Here is a 24124-nt window from a genome sequence, read left to right as displayed (position 1 = left end):
TGGCTTGCTAATGTAGATATAGCTTTCCTTCTCCTTAAGGAAAGCAGTGAAAGTGTAAAGAATAACTGAAACTTTTGCACACATGGGGTAGGTCTGCTTCCCAGCAGATGCAAGGATGTAATTTCATGACAATTCCACTGCTTTCATGGTTACTCCAGGTCTCCCACACAGGGGTACAAATTAGCAAAGATCTGCCACAGTACTAGCTCTTCTAGGCATTGTTAGCTTTGAGCTTATCAATTTGCACCAAATATTCTGTGTTATATTAAAAATAATTGCTTTGTTCTGTCACTTCAGTAAAAACAATTAGACTGAAAAATTTACTGTTCTTATTGAATGCAGCTGATTTGATTAAGTGGAACATGCCTGAAAAATCAGGAACCACATCTAAAAAGGTTTTGCAGAGACTGACACATTCTGAGGTTTCCAAGCGTGAAAAAAAAAACCTGTAGCCTTCTAAAAGACAGCCATTTGGAGAGCCTGTGAAAAAAAAGTGTTCCCTTTATAAGCTTAAGTTCTCTCCAGAGACCATTTGCTAGCTTCAAAATATCCATGTTTGGCATTTACTAAAGTTCTCTCAGCAATGGCAGACTTCAAGAATGAACACATGCAAATAACATTTTCCCAAGAAATCCCACAGCAGGAACAAGAAAATGGAAAACTCTTTAGGGGAATTACTATGTTTCTGAAATACTATTTATCTGAGAGACTCACAGCTCAATGTGAGTATACATATAAATAGCATATATATGTATATACATACAGGATACAGGGCAGAGGAAATTAACTAGTATATGGTACCTGCCCAATAAGTATGTGCACCCCTGCAAGCAACACTAGGTTCATCCATCAGCTTTCAGCCATGAGAACTTTAAATTCAGAGCATTGCTGAGGAAGTTCAGCCACAGAAAATAGGGAGAAGCCTGTCACCATCAGGTGAAACTGCAGGAGCAACATTATCAGACGTATCATAAATCCACAACTCCTCTGAAACAGCACCTTGAGACAGCAGACAGAACAAGCTGCCAATAGTCTAGTCTAAAATAGTTATATCTTCAGCCTTAACTCAGTTCTGACTACTTTCATTTCAAGTATTCCCAGAGTAACACCTGTATGCAGTTACCCATCCATACAGGGCATTAATTAGTTTCTTTGAGTAGATTACTGCTGTCCTGACCAGTCAACAGTCCCTAACCTGGCCAAAAAAGTCTTCATAAAAATTAGGAGCTTTCATTCCATGAATAAACTCCATCTCCCTCCACCAAGGCAAACACTAGCTCTAGTTTGCTAGGCAAGCGCTATTTGAGTCTTACTCAGATAGTACTTCTAACATGTAACTCATGAACAGTTCTAAGAGTGAAATAATCCCATCCTGGAGCTGGGTTTATTGTGGCATGTATTAAAGCTTCCACTTCTTGCAGCAGATTAAGGCACTAAGTAAAATCAACCTTCAGGCCACCAAATCATTCTTTCCTAGCTTCTCAGTAAAAGCAGTCAGAGGCTGTGCCCTTAATCCCCTCCTCCTTCTGAATGTATATATAGAATTAGCACCTAAGCAAGGGACAGAATTCAGGCTTGTGATTTCTCCAGCCCACTTTGGACTTAACCCTTGAGGTTAGAGGCAGTTGCAAGAGTTATGTTACATGCTTACACAACTAGATCTTTAATATCTTTTAAAAAAATCTCTCCACTGGTTCTATGATGCTACCTAAGTCTCACTCCAATGCATTCCCTTTTCTTCTTTTGAAACTCATGCCCTGAAACTAGGAAATGTCAGAATTACAAAGGTTCTGTAATTCATGTTACCCAAGATGGTCAACTGAGCTAATAGGAAGCACTTCACTCTCTCCCTCCAAAGAAGGGATGCCCATTTGTTTCAGGGACAGAATACAATTCCATTCTTAATGATTTTAACTACTGAATGCAGGAAATCACCAATGTCATTACAGGACAAGAGACATATTGTCTCTAGCATAAGAGAAATGATAGAAAAAACCCACAAATTAATCCAGTTTAAAAAATGTGTTAAAGCAAGTAGTACTTAAGAGGGAGCACTGAGTATTGTATGTACATGTTTATACGTATAACACACAGTTACTCAGATACACACATAAATATTTAATATATAAAAAATAAAGTGCTTTCTATCAGGTTCCAATGCAGGGACATTATAAAACATTTCAGCAACTGGAAAACGTATATATAGAAAGCATACTACATCAAACATAGATTAACACACTATGTAAAATCTGGTGGGTATCCCAAGACAAAACATCCCTTCATATACATGGTATATACATATATACTTATCTTTACTCAATATAGTATGACAACATATATTTCAAAACTTTGTTATAGACAAAAAAAAACCCCCTACAAAAACACAACAAGGATCAAGCACAGAAAACCAAGAACTACAAAGAACTTTCTACCCTTGCCCACACCACCACCTCCACTGCTGGGAAAGATGCCAGTGCTCTCTTCTAGAGTGCAGTGCCCCTACATCCCACAAGGCACTGTGAGCAGCAGCTGTGAAGTTAGTGTCATCAGTGGTAAGTCAGTCAAATACACATGAATAAAAAATAGATGTCTTCACCAGCATCTTCTCATGGCTTTTGATGGTGGCAGTTTCCAGTGTGTAGTCTGACCAGGGATGAGCAGCACGACCTTGAGGGAGCAACTGCCCCATCACAGGCAATGGTGTGGCCACTATCATCAATACGTCCACTTGAAGGGAAGCCATTCACACACACCTGCAGATCCTGGCTCTCCTCACAGGCCATGACCAGCTCTTGAGGCACGTGAATGGGCAGTGTTAAGCAATGCCCAAGCTGCCATATATACACCATGGTCCCAATGTACCTGGCATGCATTTCAACATATTTGCCACTGACTTTCTTCATAATTTGCAAGCTCTTGGTGTTCCCATCACATCCACTTGTTGTACCACCAACAAAAGCTGCAGGCAAGTCATCAGTCATTGCTTGATATACTTTCTGATCTGTCCAGTCTTGGTATGACTTGACTTAAAGATAATAGCTATCTGGGAGGTGGGGAGTGGGGGAGGGGGAAAAGAAAGCAAAGTTAGTGGGGAAAAAAAGTCATTTCAATCCCTTTTACATTTTGCAGCTGAACATATGTGGGATCATCCTTGGATTTCTTATTGCAACTTCATCACTGCCTACATGATAAAGCAATAATGGATAATAATCCAAGCACTGTACCAGGGTAGGAACTTTTCTTATAACATCTTTAACCAGGTCTAACCCTTCTCCAGCAAGACACAAATCCACCTCCTGTACCTAGAAACGCAGTTTCAGACATTCAAGTCTTCTACACCTACTACACACAAAATTCCTGAGGAGAGATTTCAGGCAAAACCTGCCTAAGAATTAGACTTCATCCAGATGTTAAAAAACACAGGTATAAGGTACCACATGCAAGAAAGTCACAGTACTTACTGAACAGGCAGTGACTCTGGAAAAATCTGAAGGTTGTTGGTTGTTCTTTGGTTTTGTTTTTTATTTAACATAGAATCTTTAGGTTGGAAAGGACCTTTAAAAGTCATCTAGGCCAACCCCCCTGCAGTGAGCAGGGACATCTTCAACTACATCAGGTTGCTCAGAGCCTGTCCAACCTGTCCTTGAATGTTTACAGGGATGGGGCATCTATCACCTCTCTGGGCAAATTGTGCCATCCTCATTTTGAAAAATTTCTTCCTTATAGCTAGTTGAAATCAACCCTCTTTTAGTATAAAACCGTTACCCCTTGTCCTATCGCTACAGGCCCTGCTAAAACCTCTGTCCCCATCTTTCTTATAAGCCCCCTTTAAGTACTGGAAGGCCACAGTAAGGTCTCCCTGGAGCCTTCTCTCCCTCCAGGCTGAACAACCCCAACTCTTCAACCAGCCTTTCTTCATAGGAGAAATGTTCCATGCCTCTGATCATTTTTGTGGCCCTCCTCTGGACCTGCTCCACTACATCCATGTCTTTCCTGTGCTGAGGGCTCCAGAGCTGGACAGAGTACTCCAGATGGGGTCTCACCAGAGCAGAGGGGCAGAACCACCTCCCTCAATCTGCTGGCCATACTACTTTTGATGCAGCCCAGGACAGAATGTTCCTGTCCTTCTATGGCCAGATTTTGATTTTATCTAGTTTTACTCAGAGTAAAATCCCCAAGTCCATTTCCCTCCCCAGACTTTTGTCGTGACTGGATTGTACTTTCACGCAAGGTCTTGTATCACCACACAATCATGCAGAACCTACCTCAACACTGCTGAAGACCCAGGGTGCTACTAAAATTCTCAGACCCACCCTGTCTTCCCTAATTACTACTCCAAGCACAGATAGCCACAATACATGTCTTGGAAAGGTTACAGTCAGCATTTGGGGACATAACAGGGAAATCCAGTTGGAAAGGCAGGGAACATTAATTGCAAGTATGTTATGCAAGTATTTAACAACTGAATAGCCAGCCAGTGGAACAGGCACACTGAAGGAATGTCTCCACAATGTTTTTTATGACATTAGATTTTGCTACCAAGCATTTCTTTTCAGAAATCAGGGAAGCAGATAAGATGCCACAGTGTACCTATCTAGTGACATATCTGTAAGTCTGCATAAAGCACAGTAAGTGAGGCAGACTACTGAGATGGCACTCTGAAGCAGCTGAAGAAACACCTTGCTATTCATGCTTCTCAGCTTTATCTCCAGCATAGGTCTGCATGCCCCATTTCATGCCTAGGCATCATGAGAAAACATTCAGATGCTGTCCTTATGCACCATCTCAGTCTCTGGGAAAAAACAGGGAAGGATGTCTAAAGAAAAACACAGCGCTGATGATTTACTGATGATTTCACCAAGCACTGGAAAATAAATAGGAGATGTTTCAGCAGGAGCTTTCATGATACTAGGCCAGTGGTCTATCCCTGGGAAGCCTGCAAAGGACTTAACTGATCTGTGAAAGTCAGCTATTAGAAGTTCACAGGTAGATAACTGCACAGCATACATGACATTTCTAAAGGGGTCTTGCAATGCCATCCAAAAGCTTTTAGAGTTTAAACTTGAATGGATTAAATAACCTTCCAGTCACCAACTGAAAATGTCCCAGCTTCCCTTTCCAGAGGCTTACAACAAATGTGAAGCATGTGAGTTTATTTCAGAAACCAAGCATCACCACCATCATCTATTGAAAAATGGCCTATGCCAAAAGGTGGAAGTAGAGAGAGTTAATAAGAGAAAAATACAAGTAATCATTGTAAAATTTTGATTGAATAGCCTCATTTCAAGTTACATAATAGGCTAGTTCCTTTTTATATGCATTGCAAGTCTTTTGGGATGAAACAAAACTGAACGGTATGTAACAAATGCTAATGACTGCTCAGTCCATCAGACAGCACTAGGCATGAACCAAACCAGGATTTCTTCACATTTCTCTCCATATGCCCTGCTTTTGTGGTTCACTACTTGCCAAAGTCAACATAGCTCAAGAACACCAGCAAGGAGTGTATATGCAAAAGACACTTTGCTTCTTCCATGCATATTGGGGGTGTGGAAGGCATGGTGATGGCAAATGGCCTGGGGAAGATCTCAGTGATGCTGCTGGAGCCAACTTCTTGGAAGCAAGAACACACGGGAGTGTTACAAAACTAAATACAGTAATCCCTCTATAGCCTGATGTACTTCAGCCTGCTTCTGCGGAACAGAAGCACCACAAGACATTTTACCATAACATATTCCTATTTCATGTCCGAGGAGAAAATGAGAGGGAAGGCATGTAGATTCCATGCACAACAGAGAAATAAAGAGGAATTCAACATGAAAACAAGACAGTTCAGCATTAGATGATTTCCAAAAGGAAAGCCAAGATCATTCAGGAAAGCATTTCTTGAATGTGGTTAGGCAAGAAGGTCACTGTTCATAAATCACTCTAGAAATTAATCTACTACTAATTAATTCTGAAGCTACCCAGAACGTGACCATAGTTAAGCATTACATTAACACTTTAAGGCCCATTACCATAGCCGAGAAAAAAATGCCACTTATTAATTTATTATTTGTTCTACTGCCCCCAAGAGACCCCCCCAGAGGCTTTAAAGACATTCAGATAGATGCTGCTGAGTATGTATGCATCTCTCCTTTCCCCTCCACCCCCCAAAGGCAAGTGTTGAAGGCACTGAAATGTCTGTAACTGTCGTCCAGCAGTCCCACAAACATCACAGACAAGAAAACAGCTTAATGCCTGACAAATTGCCAGAGCTTGTCCAACAAAACCACCTCTAGTAAAGCCAGGCTGTCCAGAACACCAGTGTGATAAATGATTTAGTCCCAAACAGGATTCCAATTTAAGTTTACAAATTATTAAGCGAATAGAGGCAAGCAAACAGCGCTGGGTGCGCCGGGAGTCTCCGCTCCACCAAGACGCACGTGGTACAGTTCCTGTTCTTGGTTTATATCCTGTCTGCCAATACATATTCATGAATAGGCGTGTCTTCTTCGGCGCATGCCCTCTTCTCCTGCTAGAGTCTTCTCGAATCTTCCTCGGCGTGCCCCCAGGATGACCCCAAACTTTATGCATGCACTTTACAAGTTTCTCTTTACTCAATACTATGCAGTCAGTGGTCAAACTGATTTGAGCTGATATACCAGCAAAGTAGTTTAACTTTCTCCTGTAAAATACCCCTTTTTATGGTGCAGGAGAAATCCATAAAAGTACAGAAGATTACACTTCATCACACGAATCAGATGCACATATTTCACACCAGGAAACAGCACTTCATCTTTACATCTTTACACAAGTGAAGTTCAGTAGGTTTGCAGATGACATCAAGTTCGGCAGGAGTGTTGATCTGCTTGAGGGTAGAAAGGCTCTACAGAGGCACCTGGACAGGCTGGATCGATGGGCTGAGGCCAGTTGTATGAGATTCCACAAGGCTAAGTGCCATGTCCTTCACTGGGCTCTTAACAATCCTATGCAACACTACAGGCTTGGGGGAGTGTGGCCGGAAAGCTGCCTGGCAGAGAAGGACCTGGGGGTGCTAGTTGACAGCCGGCTGAATATGAGCCAGCAGTGTGCCCAGGTGGCCAAGGCGGCCAATAGCATCCTGCCTTGTACCAGAAATAATGTGGCTAGCAGGACTAGGGAATTGATTGTCCCCCTGTACTCAGTACTGGTGAGGCCACACCTCAAATATTGTGTTCAGTTTTGGGCCCCTCACTACAGGAAGGACATTGACTTGCTGGAGCGTGTCCGAAAGAGAGCAACGGAACTGGTGAAGGGTCTGGAGAACAAGTCTTATGAGGAGGGGCTGAGGGAACTGGGGTTGTTTAGTCTGGAGAAGAAGAGGCTGAGGGAGACCTTATTGCTGTCTACCATTACCTGGAAGGAGGTTGTAGCAAGGTAAGTGTCAGTCCCTTTTCCCAAGTAACTAGCAACAGAACGAGAGAGGAAATGGCCTCAAGTTGGGCCAGGGGTGGTTTAGATTGGATATCCGGAAAAATTTCTTCACTGAAAGAGTTATCAAGCATTGGAACAGGCTGCCCAACAAAGTGGTTGATTCCCCATCCCTGAAGGTATTTAAAAGACATGTAGATGTGTCGCTTTGGGACACGGTTCAGTAGTGGACTTGGTAGCGTTAGGTCTACAGTTGGATTCAACGGTCTGAAGGGTCTTTTCCAACCCAAATGATTCGATGATGTCCTTCAACAAAAGCGTAGTATGTACTAATTCTAAGAAATAAAGACAAATTCATCTTTACCTTAGGCAGGATGTCCATAAAGACAAAAAAATCTGATCATACATGACCAGTCATCTGACATTCTTACTTAGGACAACTAAATGGTAACTGGAAGACAAATGTTTTAGTATTACTTAAAGGAGACTAAGTACACTCTGTTCAGTCTGCAATGATTTCCTGCAAAAATACAAACCATGCGGCAAATGATATTTAAATGTTTTGACTCTGGGAAAAAGAATACTTACACCCAATATTCCATTTACCCTGCTAATACTACAAATCCCCAGGTTCAAAGCTTTATGCCCAGTAAATCCATCAGAATAAGAACTCTGTGTTTTTTTCTGTCTCTGTTCTCCCATTCACTCTCTCACCCTCAAGCTATCCACTACAAAACACCTACAAGGAGGATAACCTCCATTTCCAATTACTGCAAATATGAAGGAAAGTTTTCCACAGGCAAGCCCAGGCATCTCTGCCTCATTTGCTATTCAGGGACAACTACACTAGTGACATCCAGAATACCTGTCACAGCAATGAAAGCCAATAAAGACTTTGTATCCCTTCAAATAAAGCACACAAATAAAAACTTCTATTTAATGCATTCTACAATACCCTTCCTACTCGCTCCCTCTACAGCCCCTTGTAATACCCATTTATCCTGAGGAAACCCCAAAACAGCTCCCATGACAGGGGAGATCTTTATCTATAACTGGAGAAATCAGACATAAAGATGCCAGTGACCTGCCCAAAACACGTACAGGAAGTCCGTCAGAAAGAAAAAGAAAGGAGAGATTGAACTTGGTTTCCCAGTTGCTTGGTGATGATCCTTCATTCTCCATCTGGAAGGCTCTACAATCCCATACCAAGGGGCATAAGCACATCAGACAAGCTAAAAAATTCCCTGGAATATCAAGTTTCAGCTAGACCAAAGAACATAAAATAGCTTTGTTCACTGAGAAGAAGCAGATGTTGTTACTATGGGCATCAAAAATAAGCAAAACACCAACAAATTGCCAAGAGCATTTATTTTGTGAATAAATACGCAACTCCCACAGCAGGACGTACCATTCCAATTAAGGAATTAAAGGAAGAGTTTTCACGCTTTTCTTACTTTCCTGCCAGATAGGCCACAGGGAGCAGGGGGAGAGGGTGGGGAGAGGGCACAGGGAAACATCCTTTTATTCTTCACATTCTTTTTTTAAAGTCTCCTCCTGACATTCCCTCGTCCTTCATGAACTTACTGGATATCCCCGAGACTGCTGGGGTTACTCAAGTCCCACAAGTTTTGGAGAAAGAAGAAAACTTACTTTACACATAATGTTCCCTTCATTGCCGATTCCCTTAAAGCTTGTTACACCAGAAAGCTATGATAAATTTGAAGGTAATAACTACCTACAAGGGCAAGTGATGGTATGCTCCTTTCAAAAGCACACAGCATATGAGGTGAAGATTAAATATTCTGTCTCCACAGTTTCTTAAATCACTTCCCCGAAAAAGTGCATTCAGGAGACACTAAATTTTCTAATTTTTTTGTCTTTGTTTTCATTAGGTCTGCTTCAGAGTGGATTAGGTATGCTAGTTAGCACTTTAGTATTTACTTTATGCCCTGGCTTAGATGGGTTAGAGTTAATTCTCTTCCTAGTAGCTGGTATAGTGCTGCATTTTGGATTTAGTATGAGAATAATGTCGATGATACACAGGTGTTTTAGCTGTTGCTAAGTAGTGCTTACACTAATCAAAGACTTTTCAGCTTCTCATGCCCTGCCAGCGAGAAGCTGGGAGGGGGCGGAGAAAGGACAGCTGACCCAAACTGGCCAAAGGGATATTCCCTACCATATGACATCATGCTCAACTAAGCACCACACAGCCACTCATTCACATGCCCTGCCCCAGCCAGGATGGGGGAGAGAATCAGAAGAGTAAAAGTGAGAAAACTCATGGGTTGAGATAAAGACAGTTTAACAAGTAAAGCAAAACAAGGAATTCATTCACCACTTGCGACTGTCAGGCAGGTGTTCAGACATCTCCAGGAAAGCAGGGCTCCATCACGTGTAATGGTTACTTGGGAAGACAAAACACAATAACTCTGAATGTCCCCCTGCTTCTTTCTTCCCCCAGCTTTATATGCTGAGCATGATGTTATATGATATGCAGTATCCCCAATACCAGTTGGGGCCAGCTGTCCCAGCTGTGTCCCCTCCCAGCTTTTTGTGCACCCACAGCCCACTTGCTGGTGGGGTGGTGTGAGAAGCAGAAAAGGCCTCAACTCTGTGTAAGCTCTGCTCAACAATAATGAAAACATATCTATATTATCAACACGGGTTTCAGCACAAATCCGAAACATAGCTCCATACTAGCTACTATGAAAAAAAAATTAACTCATCCCAGCTAAAACCAGCATACTTCGGCTTCTGCATAATTGAAGTTCAGCATAAACCTTTGTTATTATTCTCCATTAAACATCTATCTCAAATGTCTGCAATGAAAAAGCAAGACTAACAATGGATAATGTTCTGGAAACTTTTCTTATGAAGACGGTAGAAGACCTATTTGTACTCTATCAGCTAGGGAAAACACAATACCTAGATAAAAGTCACTGAATTTCTCTAGGGAGCTCTTTAAAGGTGCTATTTAGGTGGCCAAAATTGGAAAGCACACTCAGCAGCAGACAGTCCACCACCACAATCAAAATAGAACACTTGCAGAGAAAAATGTCACAGGAATGAAACTAGCAGCGGCAGTGTAGTTTAACAAGCCTTTTCTGTATCTTTTATAGCAGCCTGATCCAGAAAGAAATAAAGGAGTCACAGGATGCATTAGAGATACTAAAACTTATCTTGCTAAGTTACTTGTACATTCAAAGAACCTTCATTTACTATAAACAGGTGTGCTAATAAGTTTGATTGCCAGCCAAAGAAAGAAAAAACTCAAGGACTGTACAACACATAACAGCTATTAGCATTAGAGACATTGCTAATACCGTAAACTATACACCTTATTTAACTGCTTCTGCACATTTAGCTATACTTGTGCAACAGCAGGGTTGTTAAATCACTATCATAAAAGATAAAAATGTAGTACCACTTTTTCAAGAATGACAAGTCAAAGAAAAACACAGAAACACTGAGAATAAACACAGAAAGTACGCCCTTTAAAACATGTACTTTCCCCCAGTACCTACAGACATTTACCTCCTCCTGGTTATCTGTTTGAGAAGCCATATACCAGCATACCATGTTACCATAGTCAATCACTTTCACAATGTGGCTAACGGGTAAGATAAGATCACCTATCTACTACCATCACACCCCAGCCACCCACACAATTTATACACAAGACCACTCTCAATCTTTTCCTCCAGTACTACACCAGGAACAAGGAAATAAAGAACATTCTGCAAGACTTTAGCAAAACTGATGATAAAAGCTTACTACAGATTATGAAATGCAGCTTTTTCTTGTACTGATTTAAAAGCCAGTGGAGCAGATTTCAAGGGACCAAAGCCTCTTTTGCAAAGTCTACTCAGGTTAGCCTCATTCCATCATTTTATACTCCATCATGAATGAGTTCTGAAGGAGACTGTCCTTAGAACAGGCACAAGTCAAGAAAAAGTGATTCTGAATTTCAGTGATGTATCAGTCCAACCTCTGGCATGTGCCTCACTCACACAAGCATTGACATTAGTCAGTACCTCAGAATCCAACACAAATGCAACAGCAAAACTGATTTTCACTTATTAATAATACTGCACAGCCATTTCATGGAAGATATGCAGGCTCTAACCTACTGTGACTAGCACCCCCTGCTCCCGATCTCAGTAATAAAAAACTTACTTCCAAGCTTAACAAAACAGTGAAAATTCTCCATTATTGATGGTCTTGAAACTGTGTACACATAGCCTTACATACCTTGACAATACAAGAGCTACACTACCACCGTTTAAACAAGACGTTTCAGTCCAAAAAGAGAATGAGATATGTGACAGCATCAGCTTCAAATGTATGTTCAAGGATTTTCTTTTATTGACAGAAAGATGCCCCCAAAAGTTCAAAGCATTTTTCACCCCTGGCTCTGAAGGTAAACCTAGGGACCTCTTAGCCAGGCTCATGCTTTATACCTGCTCATTTTCTTCCTACAGACGCACTTGCTATCTGCCTTGAGTAGAAGAGACAGGTAAGGGAATGGCATAAGCTATCAAAACGAGTACATGTATTCCTTCTCTAGCCACTTCAAGTGGCTAAGAGGAGAGCAATCATAAGACTTGCCTCTCTGAACAGGGACTTACACTCTCAGCAGCATTTACAGGCTGCCTGCTTCTTTAGTAAAGCCAGAGTATCAAGACCTTCTGACAATCATTTGTTACCAATGTAATTTTTTTTGCTATCTCCTCTCAAGTCTCCACAGCTCCCCTTTTTGTCTCTGGCCTGAACCCTCAGTTGTCTTGGTAACTCACTTGTTGCACCACTCTCAGTACTTTTTGTTTTCTATTGTTATGGCTGTGAAATACGTTCACCTGATTCGTGTGATGAAGTGTAACCTTCTGTACTTTTATGGATTTCTCCTGCACCATAAAAAGGGGTATTTTACAGGAGAAAGTTAAACTACTTTGCTGGTATATCAGCTCAAACCAGTTCGACCACTGACCGCATAGTATTGTGTAAAGAGAAACTTGTAAAGTGCATGCATAAAGTTTGGGGTCATCCTGGGGGCACGCCGAGGAAGATTCGAGAAGACTCTAGCAGGAGAAGAGGGCATGCGCCAAAGAAGACACGCCTATTCATGAATATGTATTGGCAGACAGGATATAAACCAAGAACGTGCGTCTTGGTGGAGCGGAGACTCCCGGCGCACCCAGCGCTGTTTGCTTGCCTCTATTCGCTTAATAATTTGTAAACTTAAACTAGAATCCTGTTTGGGACTCAATCATTTATCACATGGCTGTATGTATGTATTGTATGTATGGCTGTAAAAGAATTAATGAAAAGCAGAGACTTACACAACTTCCCTGCTCCTTTCCTAGAATTTCTAGTTAGAGCAGAGGCAGTCACAGATGCTGCAATGTGGTAACTGTTTTAAAGCATTACATTTAGCAGTTCCAAGGGGAGCTGCTCCGGAGCCTGTCCAACCCGCAGTGGAGTTGGAGACCTCGGCGCACAAGCAGTTTCCCGAGGCAGGGAGACGCTAGGGCAGCAGAGAGACCAGCCCGGAGCCGGCAGATGTCGCGGGAGATGCTGATGAGGGCCTGGGCATTGCCAGAGCAACAGCGGCCCACGCCTATAAAAGGCAGCCTAGGGAGCGCAGGCACCCAGGAACACTGCAAATGGAGCGTGGTGCAGATTAACCTTCCTCAAAAGAGGAAGAGAATCTTTGCTCACAAGGTTAGCGGAACTTATTGACAGGGCTTTAAACTAGACTCGAAGGGGGAGAAAGATAGTATCAGACTTATGACAAGCTGTGAGATGACACACCAAGTTAGAGGGCCGGGGTGCTAGCGAGGCCCCTCAGCCTGCTGCACCAGAGAAAGACCTCAGAGGAACTAAAGGAGGTTCCTCTAAGAAGATGACATGGCTGAGCACCCAGTTGAAGTGCCTCTACATCAATGCACACAGCATGGGCAACAAACAGGAGGAGGTGGAAGCCATCGTGCTGCTAGAAAGCTATGACCTGGTCACCATTACTGAAACTTGGTGGGACAAATCCCATCACTGGAGTGCAGCTATGGAGGGCTACAGGCTGTTCATAAGGGACAGGTGAGGAAAGAAGGGCGGAGCTGTTGCCCTCTACATAGAATTCGCTATTCCTCTCTATCCATAAGCCCTCTACTCTATCCATAAGAAACGGATAGAGTGTGAAGAGCTGTCTCTGAGGAATCACAGAATCACTAAAGTTGGAAAAGGTCTTCAAGATCATCAAGTCCAACCGCTAACCCAATACCACTATGTCCCCTAAACCATGTCCTGAAGTGCCACATCCACACATTTTTTGAATACTTCCAGAGATGGTGACTCTACCACCTCCTTGGGCAGCCTGTTCCAATGCTTGACCACTCTCTCGGTAAGAAATTTTTCCTAATATCTAATCTAAACCACCCCTGGCACAACTTGAGGCCATTTCCTCTCATCCTATCACTAGTCACTTGGGAGAAGACATAAACACCCATGTCGCCACAACCCCCTTTCAGGTAGTTGTAGAGAGCAGTAGGGTCTCCCCTCAGCCTCCTCTTCTCCAGACTGAATAACCGTAGTTCCCTCAGCCCCTCCTCCTAAGACTTGTGCTCCAGACCACTCACCAGCTTCACTGCCCTTCTTTGGACATGCTCGAGCACCTCAACATCCTTCTTGTAGTGAGGGGTCCAAAACTGAACACAGTATTCAAGGTGCGGCCTCACCAGTGTCAAGTACAGGAGCACAATCACTTCCCTGGTCCTGCTGGCCACACTATTTCTGATACAGGCCAGGACGCTGTTGGCCTTGACCACCTGGGCACACTGCTGGCTCATATTCAGCCAGCTGTCAACCAGCACTCCTAGGTCCTCTTCCACTAGGCAGCTCTCCAACCACTCCTCCCCAAGCCTGTAGCATTGCATAGGGTTATTGTGACCAAAGTGCAGGACCCAGCAGTTGGCCTTACTAAATCTCATACAGTTGACCTCTGCCCATCGATCCAGCCTGTCCAGATCCCTCTGTAGAGCCCTCCTACCCTTCAGTAGATCAACACTCCCATCCAACTTGGTGTCTTCTGCAAACTTACTGAAGGAGCACTCAATCCCCTGATCCAGATCATCGATATTGAACAAGATCGGCCCCAGAACCAAGCCCTGGGGAACACCTCTTGTGACCAGCCGGATTTAACTCCATTCACCACAACTCTCTGGGCTCGGTCGTCCAGCCAGTTCTTTACCCAGCGAAAACTAAACCTGTCTAAACCATGAGCCACCAGCTTCTCCAAGAGAACGCTGTGGGAGACGCTGTCACCAATGCATGTGAGCTACTTGGTGACGTCAAGATTGTGCGCTCACAGCCCCAAAGGCCAACCATATCCTGGGCTGCTGTGGCGGACCAATATGCGGTTTCTTGGAATCAGCCTGTTGTATATGCATGAAGTTTCTCAGGATCAGACGGAGATTGTGGGACTTGGACTGTATAAAAATGACACCATCAGAAGTGAAAATGGGGACCCCACCAACAAGGAGCATCAAGAGGACGAACAGGACGCCGCTGGATCCACGGGTGGTCATATCTTCTTTGCTGTCTCTCTCTCTCCCCCGCCCCCCCCACCCCGCCTTTATCTCTTTCTTTCTCCTCTCTTTGTCGAAGTGTAAAAGATGTGTTGCAGGGCACTTGTTTGTTTAGTTAATTGTTTAGTTAGAGTAGTTCTATTGTGTCATTTATGTAACCTCATGCCTTGCATTTTGTATTATTAAATTCTTAAATTGGTTGGCTGGTATCGTTTCACCTTAATTCAGTCCAGGGGCATCATGAACTTGGTCGTGTCTCACGGCGAAGGAGGTCGTCCTGAACGACTCCTTTTGGGCTGCGGCAGCTGCATCCAAAACAGCATGACCAGCAGGTCAAGAGAGGTGATTCTGCTCCTCTGCTCTGGTGAGACCCCACCTGGAGTCCTGCGTCCAGCTCTGGAGACCTCAGCACAGGAAAGACATGAACCTGTTGGAGCGGATCCAGACAAGGGCCACAAAAATGATCAGGGGGATGGAACATCTCTCCTATGAAGAAAAGCTGAGAGAGTTGGTGTTGTTCAGCCTGGAGAAGAGAAGGCTCTGGGGAGACCGTACTGCAGCCTTCCCATCCTTAAAGGGGGCCTATACGAAAGATGGGGACAGACTTTTTAGCAGGGCCTGTAGAAATAGGACAAGGGGTAAAGGTTTGCAACTAAAAGAGGGAAGATTTAGACTAGATATAAAGAAAATATTTTTCACAATGAGGATAGTAAAACACCAGCACAGGTTACCCAGGGAGGTGGTAGATGCCCCATCCCTGGAAACAATCAAGGTCAGGTTGGACAGAGCACTAAGCAATTTGATCTAATTGAAGATGTCCCTGCTCACTGCACAAGGGTTGGACTAGGTGACCTTTAAAGGTCCCTTCCAACCCAAAGATTCTATGATTCTGTGATTTAGTATCCTTAAAGGGCTGATATGTATGTTTTGTTGTGGCGCAGAGGAGCTGAAGGAAGAATAGGACCTGTTTTAAGGTTTGTTTCATTCTTAGAAAAGAGGCTAAAGGTTTTACTTTCTTAGACTACTGCATAGAAGATCCCCAAGCTGCTACACTTCCTAACTCTAAAGGGCTAACTGACTTACTCTACTGTCTTAGCCTTTTACTTCTCTATGCATGCACAGTGCTTAAGAACAATCCTTACCTTAATTGTAGCAGTAGTGCTGGATCCTGGAACGTTGGTCATTTGCACTGATAAGTAGTTACTGTCTATGAGGGTCCAAGCACCTTTCACTTCGCATGTCTGGAAGCGATCCTTAGATGAGGATTACCAAACCAACCACAAAATCGGTAAGTAGGAGGATGATCCTTCTCCATTCCCTGATTTCTCTGGTTTCTGTGTGACCACTGTAATTGCAGGGATCATCAGTCACTTGCGGGTTGGTGGAGGATGTGGGTCCACCTTTGGAACAGTTCCTCTGGCTCATGAGGTCACTGCAGAATGGTAGACTAGGCTTCCATGGCAAACTTTGGAATTGTGATAGGTTCAGGCAGAGTACACTCACAGGGCCTTGCAGAACTCCAAATCAAAGTCCTGAAGAGCCAAGTTTAGATGTGAAGTTAAGGATACAAAATCGGTGGTGCACTTCTGGATTTGACAAAGTGTTTGCAGCTGGCAGTCACCTGAGCATAAAACCGATGGCAGAGAGAAATGAAACAAACCTTTTAGATTGTGATACCCCATTCTACACCCACAGGGGCTCACCCATCAGGGAACACTGTAAAATAGAGAAAAAGGGGTTTGGAGGCAGAAAAATAGTAATACAGACCATCTCAAAGGCTGAGATGACCCATGCGTGACTTAATTTCCATGTAGGCAATAGACTGGATTAAGAGCACTAACTCCTGACAAGCATAAGCCCTGCCTTTCTTTCCAGATACCAAGGTGATGATGCAGTTCTGTGCTTAAGCCAATCACTTAGCCAACAAGCAAGTCTCCATTTAGTCTTTCAGTGCTCTACACAAGTTACTGAACTTTTAAACAGAACCCTGCCTCTCAGAAGGATGTGCTAAAGGCAGCAAGCAATATACTTTCAGACAAAAACAGACTGAATGAAGCAGAAATCAAAGCTTCTCTTCTAGAAAGCAGACTGAGGGGAAGGAGGGTAGGGAATGGACAGGGCATAAATTCAGTTTGCTTTATTTCCCTGGCACTGCCATAGCTAAAGCTTCACTGCTTGCTTCCTGGGACTAATGAGTGAGAAAACCCACAGCTGTCTGAAGTGCAAGCTGCCAGCTAAGGAATCCATACACTGCAATAGCAGTATCTCTTACAGTATAATTCAATAAGACAACAAGGGGCAAAGAAACCCTCTCCCCACAAAGGCGTGAAGTACTTACCAGATGTAATCAACAGGTACACAGTTCAGTTTACATGAACAAACCAGTTAGACCTTATCTGATCGCCTATTTCCACAAAGAAAGCATAATTACCATACCAGCAAGTAAACTGGAGTTTCACAGCCCTCTCTTCCACAGTTCTCACTGTCATGATCTGAAATCCTTCCTGATTCTCATGGCAGTTAACAATAGTTTTCTGCAGGTGACTTTTACACAAAAACTCATGAGGAGCAGAAACAAGACTGTGTGCTGCACTAAAGGAAACAGAGCCACAGGGGTTAAAAGTAGCACGACACCAGTCAAAAGAGATCGGGTTCCCTCCCACCCGAAGAGCTGAAAACAGTCGTAACAGAAAATAGACCTTCATAAAGAATGTGTTTATGACTTCATGCAATAGCTGTCCAAGCATTCAAATTTATCTACTAAAACCATGCTGTGCTTATTTGTTCCTTTTATGGCCTATAAAATTCAGCTGTGCATATATTCATTTGCAATTTCAAAGTGTCATAAAGCAGATTTTGAACACCACAAAAACACTTGCAAAGATACAGGTAAGTGTGAAAAAAGGGGAAAATACAACATATTTCCCCTCAAACCGTTCTTTACAACATTTCCCACTTGTTTTCTGTGTCCTCAAAGTAAAATAGGTATGGGTCCAGTCTGATTTTAACAGCCTAATTAAAATGTCCATAAACTCCAGAGACATGAGGAGTGAAAAATGGACTGAATAGTAATGTAGCACTTTACATTTTTAAACAGTTGTTTTCTGCAATTCACAGTGATGAGAGGCTATTAACAGTTTATTTACTTGCCCCCTAGCTGACCCTCCTGTAAGCCAGTACTCACATCACTTACTCTGAATATCTAAACCATGAAGGGCAACACTTTTTGTCAGTGATGGGTAGATAACGCACATCTCCTGTCAAAATCCTCTTCTTGTCTTGCAACACAGAGTAGAAGGAGGATGTCTCTAACCTACAGCCAAGCGTGACCATGAATTGTATGAGTAAACAGTAAGTTTCTCACTTGATCTTTGGGCAAATGATATCTAGCTTCGCAAAAGAACAGAAGAAACCCCCAATCAAATTCTGTGTTTTCAGATACACAGAAAAGACCGATGCCAGGTAAAATGACATAGACAATGTAGGTTCAGAGCCTGACTTTCAAAATACCAAAACTTTTCTTATATTCCCCTCAGTTATGACTTTTGATAATATTTTAATCACATACAAATTAGTCTAGCTGAGGAAGTCAGTCAAGTTATCAAATAGCCTAATAAATCTCTCCCTCCACACTCCCTGCAACTTTAGGAAATTTGCTTGCTGCTCTCAGTGGATTCTTGGTGAATGAACACCGATTTGACTAAAATCGGTTGACCTCTCCCTACAATTTATTTCACGAAAACTACAAATATATAAAAGCGCTCAAGTTAGAGAGAAACATCTTCACAGAACTACAACTGCTCATATGACTTCTGAGTTGAAAACACTGATCACTTTAGCTGGCATCTGCAGTGCGCGGGGTGCCTTCCACCCTCTCCCCTGCTTCCAACCCGCCACGCAATGCTGGCTCTACCTGAAGCAAAAAGAAACGTAAGTTCCCCCCGTCTTCCAGCAGGCCGCCGCACAGCCCGGCGCTGCCCAGCTTCGCTCCCATCACTTCCAACCCGAACGCGTAACACCCCCACCCTTTCCCGCCGTGGCCAGGCCAGGGCTGCGGCTGCACCGCCCTGCGCCGGCGGTCCCCGCAGAGCCCCGGTCATACGCGCTACAGCCCCTCTCGAGCCCCGGCCCGCTCTGATACCTGAGCCCAGCAGCAGCCCCAAGGCGGCGAGGAGGCCGAGGGCGGCGAGGGATGGGCGGCGTGGTGGCTCAGCACCGGCTGCGCAGCAAGGCGCAGCTCTCCCCACACCCGTCCATGCATGTCCCTGGGCTAGCGGCGGGCGGGCAATCTCCTCCTCGCTGCTTCCTTCTCGGCGCGGTGACGAGCGGAGGCCGCCGGGCCACAGCGGGGCGGGCGCGGCGCGGCATGGCGGCAGGAGCAGATGAGCACAAAAGAAAAGCACCGCTGAGCGGGCCAAAGAGGAAGACAAGGAAGAGATGGCAGCCGCTCCTCAGGCCCCGCGCCGCCCAGCACACTGCGCCCGCCCCAGGCGGCCCCGCCCACCCCATCCCCTCCCATTGGCTGTCCAGACCGTCCGACAAGCCCTCACGACGTATGGTTGGCGCGGCCCCGCCTCCCGGGCCTGAGCTGATTCGAGGGGGAGAGGTGTCTCCAGCTCCCGCGTCCCTTTGCGCCTTGACTCCTGCCCGCGGGGCGATGCGCAAAATGGCCCTCACTCTGTCCTAGTGGACGGTGGCCCCGCCTGCCTGCCGTCGGCCCCATTGCAACGTCACTAGGTCGCGCGCGGCCAACCGCGGCGACGCCCGCGGGCGGCCCTCAGCGCTCCCCGCGGCGGTGATTGGCTGCGCCGGCACACACGCACGGAAGGGTCCAGTGCCACGCGGCGCCGGGAGGGATCGCGCGCAACCAGCGCGGATCCAGCCTGGGCGGTGAGGGAGCGCCCCCGTACTTCCTGTAAGACGGGCACGTCCCGGCACAATTTATAGCCGCGGCTTATTAATAGCAGCCAGAGGGTCCGCACTACACGCTTGTCCCGGGACAGGGCTCCAAGCACACCCGCGGCAGGACCGGAAAAAATAGAGAAATTAAACAGATGTGTCAGTACCAAGAACCACTACTGGATTTTGCACTACCCATGGTTTATTTACAGAATGCAGGTGTCATGCCTGAGCCGCTCCCCTGTGAACAGCATCTCCAGGAAGTAGCACCATGGGCGGCTCCTCCCAGGCTGTCCTGGGTGCTGCAGGGTGCACGGTGTTCCTCTGTGTCTGCTCAGGGGGAGGGCTGAAGTCCCAGCACTACAGTCCTGGTAACTCGCACATGCCACACTGGGTACTTACATCATCTTTAACTCTAGTGTGCTGCGTGGCTCACTGGGGTCAAGATTCCATTGTGCCCTCCCACTGGACGGAACGGGATGCTTTGCAGATTTGGACCTGCATATCAAATACATGACAACACATGGTGAGCGGCCCTGCAAGAACAGGGCCCACAAAAAGGTGGCTCTGCATCCGTGTTGTGGAGCATGCTGTAGTGGGCACACTAGCCACTGCAAAGACACATTTGAGGCCTGCCTGCCAGAGCTGCAGAAGTAGCATGTTTCTTGCCTATTTTTCTAAGAAAACTCACAGCACCTTCCTGCCCAACAACATTAATCTCATCAGCCAAAAACTGCAAAAACTTGAAAGCACAGCAGCCTCACAGATGCACTGGCATTTTTGTTTCTTGCTTCTTTCCAGCTGAGCAAAGGCAGTCATTGCTATGTGTCATACTCAGGATCCCTGCATGCACCCTGGCCTTGCATCCCAAGTGTTGGGCCTGACGCCTGCCAGCTGTACCCAGCATGGGTCCAGAGGGCTGCACCATGCTGCCCACCTTTGGAGGATACCTGCAGAAAATGCATGCTGCCAGCACTGACCCCACCGGGGCTGCCTTTTCAGCAGCACCCAGTGGGGGTCACCCTCTCACCCAACTTGACTTCAAGAAGGGAACACCATTTAGGCACAGAGGAGGGAAACCCCACTGTACCCCTGAAGGTGATATTCATGGCAAGCACTCTCTATGGGGTAGCTGTTTGCTTTATAGGATGTAACCTGCAATTGCAAACTCGCAAGTGAATCCAGATGTATGCCTGGACAGCTCGGCACAATACCTCACTTCCCCCTCCAGTCCCTGGAGAAAAAGTTATGATAATAAAGCTTTGGACTCTGAATATTACTCACTGTTATAGAAGGACATGGAAAAATTTCTCTCACTTCTCCCACCCCATCACTGGAAATAAAGGAAAGAACCTTAAAGGTGAAAATCATTATAATTTTTTGTGAAAGCCAGCATGCCTTTAAAATACCCAAAATATGGTGCTGTGCTTATTTAAAGTCTACTCTGTCTGTAGGCTGGAGTAAGAAAAAAATCAATAGAATTAAGCAACAGAGCACACAAACAAATTTTCAGTATACTGTTTATTTATCACAAACACAAAGAACTCATAATTTAGTAGTTATAAAATGAACATAGAAGACATACATAAAGGAAAAGTCATGAAGTGCATAAGACAGTAGCCAGAATCTGGACTTTAAACAGTAAATTTCCTGTGCAAACTGAACAGCTGCCTTATTCTTTGTGTGCCTAACCCCTACCTAAAATCTCTGATATTTTTTAGGGCAACTAGATGAAAGTTTATACATTTTCAGTGTTGGAAATGAACAAGCCAAAACTGTACTTTTACAGATAAAGCCATACATTACAGACAACTTCTTCATTGTTCTGATCTAATTGCTAACTATACACAACCACCTCGCTACCTGTCTGCAAACAGGTTTGGTTTTGTTTTGTTTAAATACTGCTGGTTATTTATCCAGTAGCCTTAGTAAATAACAAGTTCTTTAGGGAAAAAACACCCCCATATTCTCTTGAAAAATAAGCGCTATGATTCTGGCCATGCAAATTGTTGGGTTTTTTATTAAGTATAAGAGACATTAAATTTCCAAATGATTCTCCCTATAGTTGCAAAAAGGATTTTTCTTCTTTTACTTTCTGATGGTTTAACATTATCATAGGCCCACTAAAGCCTAAGGAAGTATTATAAAGCTGGTTAAAGAAAAGGAAGTGAGGAAGGTAGCACTTGATCTCAAATTACTTGTTATAAAAATGCATTGGAAGAGAGAGAGATTCATAACAGCTTTTGCAATCTACCAGTTTTGCTAATATTATCAAGTGTTCCGATGTATTTGAAGTCTTATTATTCTTCATTAAGACAAAAAAGTGTGTTTTCCCTACACTCATTCTTTCTTAAAGCATTCTGGTTGGTGGTTGTAGATGCAGCCCAAGTATTATATCCTTATATTCTACATATTGGGAAAAAAAAAAAAAAAAGCAGGGAATAAATTAGGAAAGTAAAATACAACCTACAATCAGCACAAACTGTCAGAGATGAAAACTGGCAAGTATGAGAGCATAGATTGTCTGTTATTACCTGACAGAAAAAGTACTCAAGCGGAGAATATCTGTACAAGTTTAGAACCCAGGATATAGATAGAGATAAGAGAGTCAACAGAACATACCTTAAGTAACAAATGAAATCAGTTTCTGCCAACTAAGTCCCTTGTGCTTCAGAAATACACTTCTAGGCTCCCTTGAGATTACATACTGCCTCTCTGGAAGCCTACTTAGGGGAGACAAGGGTCTAGAAGGGAAGTCATTTTATGCCTTTCATCCAATTTCTAACAACCTAATTGGCAGGCACGCAGGGAAACTGCAAACCAGAGAAAGATGGATCCTAGTTTAAGGTTTCATAATAAGGTTTGAAGAGTTCTCACTCCATCACAACCTGCCATTTTCTCATGTCCAGAAGAGAGCTCTACTCCCTTTTTTCCCTTGTTTTTATTCCAAATCCAAACAAGAACACACTAGCTTGAAATTCTCCCCTTATCTTGATCAAACAAGGAAAAGTACTACTGATGTTTATTCCAATCTTTCCCCGCTAATTCATACATCAGAGCTCTCAACCTGGGAGTCTGACAATCCACCTCTACAATCTACCAATCAAACTACCTCTGCACCCATGTCTACCTCAGGATAGCAATTCAAATCAAGCAAATGCTCCTTTCATTTTAGAAATCTAAGCAGTGATTTCAATGAAATAGAAAAACTACTACTCTCCTAAAGAAGTATACAAATCATCATATACACCATTTTGCTTACAGAACCATTAGAAACTACATAGAAGACAGTCAACAAGATACATATTTTTCTGGATGGCATCAACTTGTACATAGTTCTGACTGCTACACACCTTAAGTTAGCACCATTCAATGTGTGCCACAAAATGGCTGTGACCTGCAAGAGTGAGACTGCATTTTAATGCTTCTGAACATACTATTATACCTAAGACTTTTGTTAGAAGTTTCTCGGCAAACACCAGAAACTAGCTCAGAAAATGAGCCAAGCTTTCAGACTTTAAGCTTATCCCTGCTACTTAGATCACTATCACCGTAGTAAGGCAGAACAGGGAAGCTTGCACTCACGTGGCCAGAAACCCTCACAAATGTACTTCATGAGCACTAAGCTTCACACATTACTTGCCATAGGCATTAAAATAATGGTGTGCTTTGTGAGCCATACAGTTTTTAATAATAAAGAGTCCGAATAGCTGACTAAACAGGTATTCTGAGAAAGATTTAAGAGTGTTAAACATTCTATACCATTTAATTACAATTGAAAAGTTCCCTTATTATCTACTCTGAAAACATACTACCCTGCTTTAACAGTCTTTCAAGAAGCTAGTTTCAGCCATAACAAGAGAATGGATCACAGCTAGACCTCACACATATTGGCTGAGCTACAACTCTGATGCAAAGTGAGCTGTTTGACTGCCAATTAAGTGACCAATGAAGTGACCAAACACTTCCTTAAGAGGTGCCAAATGCTGATCTGAAATTCCAGGTACAAACATGTAGGTAAATACAGACATCACTGTGGGTTCCTTACATATTCAGTACTCACTTTTTCTGTTTTTAGTAATTCAGACACATTAGCAACGGTAATTATTTACCACCTCTCTCCATTAGATGCTATAAAGCAACTGCTTCAGTACTTGTTGGATGTTGAGCAGCAGTGAACTATCTCCTTGAGAAGCACCTGAAATCTGCAGCTGATCAGCATGACTGCCTATTCTATGGTAAAATATACTACT

At 43.9% G+C, this 24124-nt stretch overlaps 1 protein-coding gene across 1 annotated transcript; it reads right to left on the bottom strand.

Moving 5' to 3' along the window:
- Nucleotides 1-2373: 2373 nt before the first annotated feature.
- On the bottom strand, nt 2374-20799 carry RGMB (repulsive guidance molecule BMP co-receptor b; the record flags this gene model as incomplete). The annotated part of the gene is given in 12 exon segments (XM_082013317.1): nt 2374-2467; nt 2469-2557; nt 2561-2702; nt 2704-3025; nt 16093-16230; nt 16233-16295; nt 16298-16405; nt 16408-16456; nt 16460-16471; nt 16475-16593; nt 19114-19377; nt 20706-20799. Coding segments are annotated over 12 exon segments (1494 nt in total).
- Nucleotides 20800-24124: the final 3325 nt, after the last annotated feature.

This window comes from Phaethon aethereus, assembly GCF_964289735.1.
Source record: "Phaethon aethereus genome assembly, chromosome: Z".
NCBI lineage: Eukaryota > Metazoa > Chordata > Aves > Phaethontiformes > Phaethontidae > Phaethon > Phaethon aethereus.
The sequence above is the reverse complement of the archived record's forward strand: the minus strand, read 5'-3'. Positions and strand labels throughout refer to the sequence as shown.